The sequence below is a fragment of the Mya arenaria genome, chromosome 15 (genome assembly GCF_026914265.1).
Source record: "Mya arenaria isolate MELC-2E11 chromosome 15, ASM2691426v1".
NCBI lineage: Eukaryota > Metazoa > Mollusca > Bivalvia > Myida > Myidae > Mya > Mya arenaria.
The window spans coordinates 48,803,849-48,815,013 of record NC_069136.1 but is presented as its reverse complement, the minus strand read 5'-3'; the positions used below and the strand labels follow the sequence as shown (position 1 = coordinate 48,815,013).

Sequence of the window (11,165 nt, the reverse complement as noted above, 5' to 3'; positions counted from 1 at the left end):
TCCCTCACTAACAGGGTTGTCATCCCAGATACATGTGTATCTTTCAAAAATTAACATTCTTTAGCATTGAAGTAAACGACAGCACCATCACATGAAAATGAGTCATGTAACAAGCATGTCTTTATTTTTATCATCAAACTGTTGATATAAAAACTTTAATACATAAACATTAAACTCACCATAGATAATAGACAATCCTGTTTCATGTACGAATCTAAGTCGGCGATGTTTGAATAACCAAACTGTCAAAATTGTCAACAATAACAATCCCAATAACATGAGAATAGTTAAGCTGTCAGTTTTATGTTGATCTGTAACAAGTACTTCTTCGTCATTTTCTACCGACGGTGTAAGTGGAGTCTCTGTAACTTCTGCCATTGCAGAGAAAATCCAGGAAATTATCAAATAAAATGTCAAAATTCTCATTTTGGAAGCCATTTTGAAAACACGCCCCCTATGTGTCAAACTATTTTAAGTTGTGAGAATGGCGCTGGGATTACAGACAACCACACAGGGGTTTAATCAAACTCCGAACGCGGTAATGTCCCCTCTCCGTTGATGGTTACCATTCATAGCAGTATAGATAAAAAATATTATTTCCTTTCATTTGTTAATTAAAGAAATATTATTGTTTTCTGTCTTTGATATAAAACCGTCCATAAAGGCACACAAATAACATTATGTTAAGATAAATGCGACCGTCTATGAGGAGGGCTTTTGATCAAGCAAAGATTTGTTGCTGTTGAGTTTATAAAGGTCTGCCCGCGCCCTATAATGGCTGCATTAGGTTTTGACCCCGTCACATCCCCAAGTGGGGGAGTTTTACCCCAATTGGTTGATGGGATATTCGCCAAAGGAGTAATTTTGTACCCAAAATGCCGCGAAACCTGCGATGAATGACATCTATAGAGTGGTCCCACAGCTCTGACTATTGGATATAGTTTCATTTCTCTAGTCTTAACTCCTGTTGTAATTTAGAAAATTGATATTACATTGTATCTCAAAACCCATTAACTTGTAAGAATGGTATATTTTACAGAATGAGCAAGACTCGCGGTCAGTTCATTGAAAGCAAAGATTTATCTTATGTTGATGTATTTATATATTTTATGTTTATTTCTTCTACAGCGTTCAAAACGCGCCAATAAATAAAGCAAGAGTGGTAATGTCATGTGAGCAAATCTCGCCGTGGATAAAAAGGGGCAGAATAATATCCATCTGCTACGGACTACTGAGGCAAAAGTTCATTAAGTTCGGAGAAAAACATTTTTATCACATGTCAAGCCCAACGGGTGGATTGAGTAGCTTGGGTGACTTGACATTCTTACTCTAGTTAAGCCCCCCCCCCCCCCCCCCCGCATGGCCATATTAGTTATATTTAACGATTAGCCATTAACGATGAAGACGAAGAAGAAAACTATGTCTTGCTTTAGTGAGGAATTGTGTTTGGCCCAAATGCAACGTTGGTCGTCCATCACATACCGGCGTAAGTATCACTCAACTGGCAAATAGTGAAAGCTGAACATGACCAAGATGTAAGACAATGTCCCCTCAGGACTACAGTGGATTCTTCTTTGAATAAACATGCAAAGTTAGAAGCAAACAACACACCTATCTCCTTTTTACAAAGCCAGGCTCATTGCACGTGGCACCAAGAAGATTGTCTCTGGTGCATGAACGTGGGTCTGGCCTTGTGCCTTAAAAAAGGGTTTATACGTAAATGTTTGACAACTAGACTGGTTTCTGTAGTTTTCACTGTATTATGTATATCACAATGCACACATCCGTGCTGCAGATCGAAATATGAACACGTTCACCTCATTTATCTCACCTTAGCGGCACTACCGCTAAAAACTGTATTTGGCACCTTTGGATTACTTCTGAAAAAGGACCGAAACTCACAACAACAAAAGCACGCGCCGTTTTCGCAAAGACTGGGGTGAATATCACAGGTTGTCTTCTGAGAACTTTCCTCACATCGAGCGTCGTGTGGAGATCGGCGTCAAACTTTTTCACATTTTATTGTAGACAACACTGGTCCTAACAGAGATGTACAAACAGACTCCCTCCGAAGGGTGATGTAAGAAAACTGCAATACTTTATACATAGTAACTAAACTACGTGTTTGATCGTCCACACTGAGACTTCTTACCAATCACCTCTCGTCACGGAGTCGGGTCAAAATGAACCAGGACCAGAAAGGCTCGGTAAAGAAAGGCGTGGTCCATAAAGGCCCAATTGAACTAAATGGGAACGCCTGCATTGTGTTTGAGTGTGTTGGACTTTGTTAGGATTTGCGGTATATATTTTATATATAAGCGTATATGGAATGACAGTGGATGATGAATCCGGTCTTCGCATTTGAGGATTGGTCCCTTTTCAAAAAGAGGAGGGGCAACGCTTGTTGTCTGCGGTAAGACAGAGCCATAAGGACTTTATCAGACCATAACATGGACGGGGAGCTCAGGACACCCTAATATCTGGGCAAGATCGTATATGAATATCTTCTTCGGATGTGAACTTTTGCTATACCAAGTGGCAATACTTTTTGAATAATTGTTATAGGCTGATGTATAATTGTCATAGGAATACAGATTATTTAACATAAAGAAAATGTTCACTTATTCACTGTCAATAAAGAAATGCTGTTAAAGTAACGCTGTTTAATTATTTCTGTACCCAAATATGATGAAAAATGCTTATTTCTGAAATTATTAGAACGATTATTTAAGACACTGTACTGTTATTTTTTTATAATTAATTGTTTAATTCTATAGATTTATGAAAACAGCATGTATCAAAGATAACCCACGTCTAGTTATACGAGCTGGGCCTTTCTGGACCGGGCCTTTATGTTACTGGGCCTTTTTGGAAGTGGACAGTTTGCACCCGCATTCCTACCACTTCATAACACTTGACGCCAAGCAATGTTAGCAAAAACCAAGCCCTGCGAAAACACCGCATGCGTCGGATGATTTCATCACCATCGGCCCGACATCCATTCCCTGGATAATCCCGAACAATGCAATGAAACGAAGTGCAGGGTACAAGTTTATTGTGCTTATTCACATTCGGATCTGAAACCTGTTGTCACAATATCTTGATCCCGTCCGCCCGTGGACCCATTATATGAATATATATTGTTGCATTGGTGTTAACATTTTAACATAATTATACTGGTATACAGAAATGGGAATTATAAGTTGTATTCTGTAGATAATTGAAAAAAAATGAAAATAGAAAATTGCTGTAATTCATCCACCTTAAAAAAAAACACACGAAATATAACGTTTAATGGTTCTAATCATCATCTTTTCTGTATTTTTTTTGAAACAGTTCATTAATCAGTGATAATGCCACGCTAGTCTGTGTTTTGATAATTTTAATCGAACTTATTTTTTAGTTATTGGTTATTAAGTTATTTCGCAACGTGTTTAACAAGTTCCATATGAATGTCTTCAGTTGTCTTGAGTTATGACCGGGGCTAATTTTGCACGACGACGCCACTGGCTTCGACTCTATCTTCGACAAACTGTCGACCTATTGCCTTTAGTGTATACTATAGTATACATAAAACATGTATTAATTTAGAACATTTGAGAACAATGGTGTTGTTGTTGTTGTTGTTGTTGTAAAGGATTGTACCTGTATATATCGAACACCTCGTTCATCAATAATATTGACCACCTATTTGTCTTTTCCGATGTCAGTTCAGACCAAGCATAGGTCATAGACAAGTAGGTGTGCTTAAAATAAGCTATAAATGAGATACAATGGCGAAATTAACCTATTGCTTTATTTAACAGAGTCTCTATTTCAAGATACAACATATAATAATGCAACACTCGTCTGTGTTTCGATTGTATCAATCGAGCAAGGGACATAACACATCAGTTTTGAATCCAGAGTTTAATATTAGCCTTTCTACAACACTAAAGCGCTTTGTCTGCTGCAACGTTTGTATCAAATACCAATTAAATGTCTTGAATGGTGATTGAGTTAAGCCCTAGACTGAAGTTTTTCATGACGACGCCGATGATGACGCCAAAACTATGACACTACTTTGACTTAATCGCCGAAAGACTGATTAGTTATTGCATTTTAATAGTGTATAATTTGCTATAGTCAAATGAGTTTCTATTATATGATATATGTAACATTTCTTTTTTTCTTTTCTTTTTTATGGGGGGGGGGGGGGGGGGGCGTTATCAAATTTGTATCTGGAAATAAAAACCATTTCCTTGTCAAAATGCGATCATCGTCTAAAACCTACCTCATTATAGGTAAGCGTAATGAATCAGCCAATTGTAACCACGGCCCCCTCAGGTCCGGGGGTATACCAGGGATAGCCGGGGAAATCGGCCGTGTTTTTACCTTTCAGGTGGCCCCGCAGTGCCGGGTGAATGCGGTGGTTTTGTCTTCGCTTTAAATATAGCGGGTAATAGGCCTTACCTAGGGTCCCTGGGGTGCGGGGGCATTTGGCGCGGATTTTACCATCTATTCGCCCCCCGCAGGACGGGGATTTTAACCGGGGTTAGCTGGACCGAGAGTCAAAGTCCCCGCTATTCCCCGGACCTGGGGGGGGGGCGTGGTTACAATTGACTGGTGCATAATGCAATATGTACAGTCTATCGTCATTAGAGGTTTTATTACCATCCATTAAGGTAATATTCATGTTAGTTAAAGACGTAAAAGTTATATCCTTTGTTAACATATTTTTGCATGAATCTGATGTGTTCTTCTTTTGTTTTAAACATTAAGTATAAAATACTATCATATGCATTTACAAATCATACATTGTGGTACATTTTTGGAGATTTCAGATAATAATTTAGACAAAAGATGAAAATTTTAAATAAAATAAATACTTTGCAAGGAAATAAACAATTATATCTCACTGTTCGCAAGTTCGATCGACATTGGAATCTATACAGCTACACCATAGGGCAGACAGTGGACTCTTTTCAACTCCAACGTAGAACTTACATTGGACTGTATACAGCTTCATATTAAGACAGATATTGGAATCTAAACAGTTTCAAATTTGAGAGATCTTGGACTCAATACAGCCTCAAATTTGGACAAACACTGGACGTAATACAGCCTCAACTGAAACTCAAACATTAGAATCTATACAGCCTCAGCTTAAGACAAACATTGGAATCTATACAGCCTCAACTGAAGATAAACATTGGAATCTATACAGCCTCAACTGAAGAAAAACATTAGAATCTAGACAGCCTCAACTGAAGACAAACATTAGAATCTATACAGCCTCAACTGAACAGCCTCAACTGAAGGCAAACATTAGAATCTATACAGCCTCAGCTTAAGACAAACATTAGAATCTATACAGCCTCAACTTAAGATAAACATTAGAATCTATACAGCCTTAACTCAAGATAATCATTGGAATCTATACATCTTCAAGTTGGGACAAACATTGGTGTCTATACAGTCTCAGTATTGTCTTGTACATATACAGCTTTTAAAAAGTATTTAACAACAGCTTTGGTTCTTAATCTGTTTTATTGATCATATATAATGTATTATATGACATGAGGTACACTGAATGTAGCGATCACATGCAGGAAAACCCTTAGATATTTTTTAAGAAAAATGCTAAGTGTTGAGTTCTCTGTGGCCACTTTATATGTATATGCATAAAGAACACATTTTACAACAAAGAATATATCTGTTTTATCTTGATGGCTAGGAATGGACATGTACCCTATGACACCGATACAATATAATCAAAATAACAAACCATTTAAATTTGTTAAAATGTTTGATAATATACGAATGGCTATTCAATTAAGAGTATAATAAATACAGTTTAAAATGGTTAAACTAAAATGACACATTTGGTCTGGTTTCGTACAGAAAAATGAAGAGAATGAAGGCACACATAGTGTCAACATACTATACATACTTTCCCCAAATAAGAAAATGTTGATTACTCACTACTTAACCTCATAAAATACATGTAGTTACAAGACACATTTCAAGTATGTGGATGAAACAAATGGAACACATCCAAGTTAACTGAAGACTCTGACTACTCTGGATTTATCTTATAGATCTTGCACTGTCAAAGAATATTTTTTCCATATCCATGTTTAATGGAATATCATTACTATTAATATAGATATTCATTATTGCAGTGCATACTTGTTATGTAAGTTAAAATAAATCATGCTCAAATAACAAAGGAAACACATCCAGATTGTCAACTGTAGTGTGAACTTCATTATTTCTTTACTTTCTATGTTAAGAGAACCTTTCTTTCTGTGTTTTACCTGAAAAAATAAATAATAAAGATATAAATTAAAAGCATCCCCATTGATCAAATATCAGCAGTTAGCAATTTTTGGCAATCTTGGGCATTTATCAGTTTATATGCAATACAGGAATAAATGCTGTTAGCAGGAAATTACAAGAATTTCACATGCATAAAAAAATTGCACAAAGTTTAGTTGTAGAGGATCTTTTAGGATTATGATATAGTAATACTGGCAAATTGAAACTGGAATGCTTGATACTTATTTCATGGCAAGATTTAAAGTTTAACACAGTATTCACATATATAGAAGAAAGCAAATCCTTATTCGCCACCTCTCGAACACCATTTTGCCATGAGTACATACTGCAATTAAATCATATTATAAAAGAAAATTCTATGAAAAATCTTTCTTTTGTTGATCACCTTCAAAAAATCAAAGTCTTAAAACCTATTGTGCAAATATTAAGATGTTTTTTTACAACAAAAGTATGCTTTATGGATGGTTATGGATGGCCTGTACGAGAGTATTAGGCAAAATATATTAAAACATACTTTGTGGTTTACTTTACTGTCATGATATTATTTCATAGTCTGAAGCAGTTAAATATTCCTAAAAATCCAATAAAAGAAAAAAGTCCAATTTGTGGATCACAATACACATAATATCATATTGGAAAATCATAATTAAAAAAAGAAGGTGTTTTAAACATTTCTTGTTAACATTACCAGACTATATGACTCAGGTACTCTTTCCTGCCTTCCCTCATCATATTGCTCTCAACAATCTGCATAACCTGAAATAATATTTGAATAATGCAATACTTGATAACTTTGTCTTTATCAACTATGACTGTAAGTCTTGGTATAAACCTTTCAGTTCCCACAGTCTTTGATATTCTTCAAGATATATTACAAAAAGAAAAGGAAAATCTTTACTGTGCATGATATGATCTGCTTTCATTGCCACAATTGATGAAAACAAAATTTGGACAAATGGGAGCAATTCTCTAAATTAGAATCTGACATTGCATTTAGAATGTTATGCACCAGTCATTTGTAACCATGCCCCGACCCAGTCCAGGGATACATGTAGTCAGGGAAATGGGCCATGTTTTTACCTTCCAGATGGCCTGGCAGTGCCGGGTGAACAGTGTGGTTTTATCTTCGCGCAAAATATAGCTGGAATGGACCTTACCTAGGGTTCCCGGGATGTGGGAGCATTTGATTTGGTCTGACCATTAGTTCTTCGCTGCAGGGCGGAATTTTACCTTGGATAGGCTGGACCGAAAGTCAAAGTCCCCACTATTCCCCAGACTTTGGTTGTGGTTGCAATAGTGACTTCAACTTTGAAGAAGGTTTGTGGGTCTTACACTTGACAAAGTACCATTATGAACCGAACATACATGAAATAACATTCAAATATCCGTCTTTGATATTTCAAACATCGAAGTAAAATCATATATCTTTTACTGTTAGCATACTTGATCCTAATCCTTTCGTACCACAGCGACACATCATGGTGACGGAGCACTTACAAAGTTGACTTGAGGCTGTTTATCCATGTCGACATATTGGAAGTCCAAGTTATAATCCCCTAAAAGAGTTATTATACTAAAACAGGAGCTTAAAGTGCTATCCGGAAATAGAACTAGTTGAAATGGTCGCAGTCAACAGTTTCATGGTTTACTTTACGGATTTTTTTTGGCCAAACCGAAAGTAGGATTGAAAGGAAATTACCGTGTTTTCTTTGTGTAATGGATGTTTTATACGTGTCATTGTGAAAGAGTACTGTTTCCCCTTTTTAGCGTACGAACCTAACAAAAACAGTTATGGCAACCAGTGGACAGACTGATACTGTGCAAGAAAGTGCAAGTGACGCCGTCGGTGGATCATTAGCGGCTAAATGTCTGCCTTGTAAACGTACAGACGTGCCTAAGCTTGCGACGCTGTTCTGTAATACATGCGAAGTATATCTCTGTCACGAATGTTGTGATACACACAAGATACATTCGCCTCATGACGAAAACCATACGATTGTGGCTGCCAATGAAGCAATTAGTACCAGAACAACTGTCGATTTAAAGGGACTGGATAAATGTTTAGAACATGAAAGGGCTTTTATGTTTCAGTGCGAAGAGCATGGTGATTTATGTTGTGAACTATGTGTCATCGCCTATCATCGTAAGTGTGACAATGTTCCTGAATTAGCAGAGCTAGTTAAGAAGAAAACGGATCAAATCTTAATTAAGGAGGTTCATGCGACTGTTAGCTCAGCGTCTGGATTTATTGAGACGTGTGAGCAAGATCAATTGAAAAGCACTGGACGAATGGAACAGATCGGAAATGAAATAGAAGCATTCAAAGAGATGTTCCTGAAGAAATTCGAAGAAGCCAAGATCCATGTGCTCAGACAAATGACTGACCATAACCTTAAGGTAGACAGTCGAATAGAGAGCAGGAAACTGGGAGTTGAACGTGCAAAGACCAGACTTGAATCGCTTTTAGAAATTACCGATAAAGTCTCCCACTGTGGCTCTGAAATTGAAAAGTTCATTATAAATCATACTCTTGCAAACGAACATAGCAGCCTATCAGACACTCTTCGCACCTTTCATGCAAATAGGAATGTTATTCCAGTAGGTCTTTCAATGACAGAGAACCTTTCAGAGATACTGAAGTCAAGTACACCATTGTTTTCACTCGTAGAAACAAACCCTCCACAACCAGCACGACTGAAGCTAGTCATATCGGTGAAGCTCGGAAAGACATGGAATGACACTACGGAGCCGTATGTTTCAGGCTTGGACTTCCTGCCCGACGGTCGAATCGCTGCCGTTGATTGCTATAACTTAACATGTTTTATAATGAGCAGTACACTCAAACGTTTGGGTAGGTGGCATAGGTTCAATGCATGCCCAAAAGATGTTATTTGTTACAAAGATAACGATATTGCAGTAACAGTCAGTTTTGATGAAATTCACAATATTTGCCTCATGGCGGTTGGTAGTGATAACACAATCACGCTGATGAAAACGTTAAATGTGTCGTTCAGCTGCTGGTCCATTGCCCTAATAAAGACCGACACATTTGCGTTAAGCACATGGAACAACGACCCGCGACAAGTTCGGATGATCGACGTTAATGGTTCAGAAAGCGACTTTGACGACGTGGAGTTTCCTGCCAAGACCTATACATGTGAAGATAGTACCTGCACTTACAACTCGTACCAAGATACACTTGTATTCGTGGACCGAAACGCTCATAAAATATATATTTACAACACTACAACAGGCAATAGTATCGAGGTTACCGATAAACGTATTAAAGAACCCAGAGGCGTTTGTGTCGGACCCTGTGGCTCCATGTTCATCTGCAGTGAAGAAACAAACTCCGTTGTTCAGATATCTCCGGCTGGGTGTGTTCTTGCATCTTGCAACGTCAACATGGATTTTCCAATGACGATCGCAATCTCCAGGGATGGTTCGAGGCTGGCCGTATCCAACAGTCTGCAGGACGGGAGAGAAATAAAACTGTTTAAAATATCTTCCGAAATGTGATTATCTTCAAAACTATGCTATTGTATGCGTCCGTTTATCTTTATGCTAGTCCTCGTAATTCGGACTCATTTTTCTTTCAAGTTATTTGGTTGGTTTCAAAATAATTAAATATATGTCTCTTGATTTACACTGTTTCAACTGAGAATAGATCAAATAAATTTTGTCTGTTCTCTTATAAGCTAATATCTTGTATAGCATCTAAACCATTGAATTTGATTGGAATGTTTTTTTTTGTTAATTCGAAGTAAGAGCGTTACTTATTGCTCATCTTTGTATTATAACTTATAATGTTTGCGGTTTTTTGTTGTTTTTTTAATTTTATTACCAAAAAAACATGTCTTAGATTTTTTGTTTAACACATGAATCCATTGGAAATAAGTTTAATTGGACTTTATGGGATATTTTTGGAAATTTTGGAATAAAATAACATGTTTTCTTATTTTCTTATTTAAATATTAGTTTCGCTATAAATAACTGCCATTATATTCATACCAATTCAATACCATTTCATAACAAAGACTAAAACCAGTAAAAGATCACAAAAAAAACAACAACAGTAAAATATCACAAAGACTAAAACAGTAAAAGATCACTGTAAAGACAAAATCAAATCATAGTCCTGAGTGTATGGCATCGCGTATTGAAACTAACAATATATCAGGTTTTGACCATTCATGGGCATAACTCTACAATATGCTTGTTAATACAGAAAACAAATGAGGCATTATCCATTGTACCATTGTCACCCCCTTTGGAAAAGATATGATTAAGTATGAAAGCACATTTAAAGTAAACTTGGTCAAATTTTGAAAAATCCAGAGTAAATAGTGTGATCCGACTGTTTACCAAAATTGCTTAAGAAGTTTTGTCTATAAACAGTATATCCAAGTTTGGTTAATATTAAATAGGAAATAAAAAAAGTTAGAGAGCAGAAAAATAGAATTTGGCCAGATCTGCCAAGCTACGCAGACGACACAAAAACGAGTTAAATATAATACAATTGTATTATAAAGTTTTATGTTTCATTTTTTTCTTAGGTTTTAAGTTCATTTGGGGGACATTTATGCTACAAGTGTTTTGTCCACTATTTCGGGAATTGGGAAAGTTCTGTCATAATTTTGATAAAAAATGAGAATATCAATTTGATCTGAAATTTAAGAACAATGCTTTAAAAATTAGACGGAAAAAAAAAAATAATGTGATGAAGTTTGATTCTATAAGAATACATTAATTTTTCTATACAAAAATGGCGAGCAGCGCCGAAGGGAGTTTTGAAAAACTAACATTAATTAAAACAGATATCGTCCAGATGATTCCTAAATATG

General features: G+C 36.4%; 2 protein-coding genes and 1 long non-coding RNA gene across 15 annotated transcripts in view; 1 reads left to right on the top strand and 2 right to left on the bottom strand.

The window, feature by feature from the left end:
• LOC128219622 (sodium/hydrogen exchanger 9-like) overlaps positions 1-450 on the bottom strand; it is a 28,591-nt gene extending 28,141 nt beyond the window's left edge. For all 13 annotated transcript variants that reach the window (XR_008258600.1, XR_008258601.1, XR_008258602.1 and 10 more), the window contains exon 1: positions 180-450. Coding sequence is in view for 10 of the 13 variants with exons in the window: in XM_052927500.1 (XP_052783460.1) it covers positions 180-438 (259 nt within the window). In the remaining 3 variants the exon portion in view is untranslated. The remainder of the gene's footprint in view (positions 1-179) is intronic.
• Positions 451-5,522: 5,072 nt separating this feature from the next.
• LOC128220608 (uncharacterized) lies at positions 5,523-7,914 on the bottom strand. The gene is made up of 3 exons (XR_008258823.1): positions 7,765-7,914; positions 7,010-7,077; positions 5,523-6,299 (listed from the first exon to the last, which is right to left on the bottom strand). It is a non-coding gene; the product is annotated as an uncharacterized LOC128220608 (long non-coding RNA).
• Positions 7,915-8,015: 101 nt separating this feature from the next.
• LOC128220295 (uncharacterized) lies at positions 8,016-10,889 on the top strand. The gene has a single exon (XM_052928639.1). The coding sequence runs from the start codon at positions 8,113-8,115 to the stop codon at positions 9,838-9,840; it is 1,728 nt and encodes a 575-aa protein (XP_052784599.1). The 5' UTR covers positions 8,016-8,112; the 3' UTR covers positions 9,841-10,889.
• The last annotated feature ends 276 nt before the right edge of the window (positions 10,890-11,165 follow it).

Bases quoted from the DNA above. Each gene is read 5' to 3' on its own strand.
- LOC128220295 (XM_052928639.1), top strand. From the start codon at position 8,113: ATGGCAACCAGTGGACAGACTGATACTGTGCAAGAAAGTGCAAGTGAC.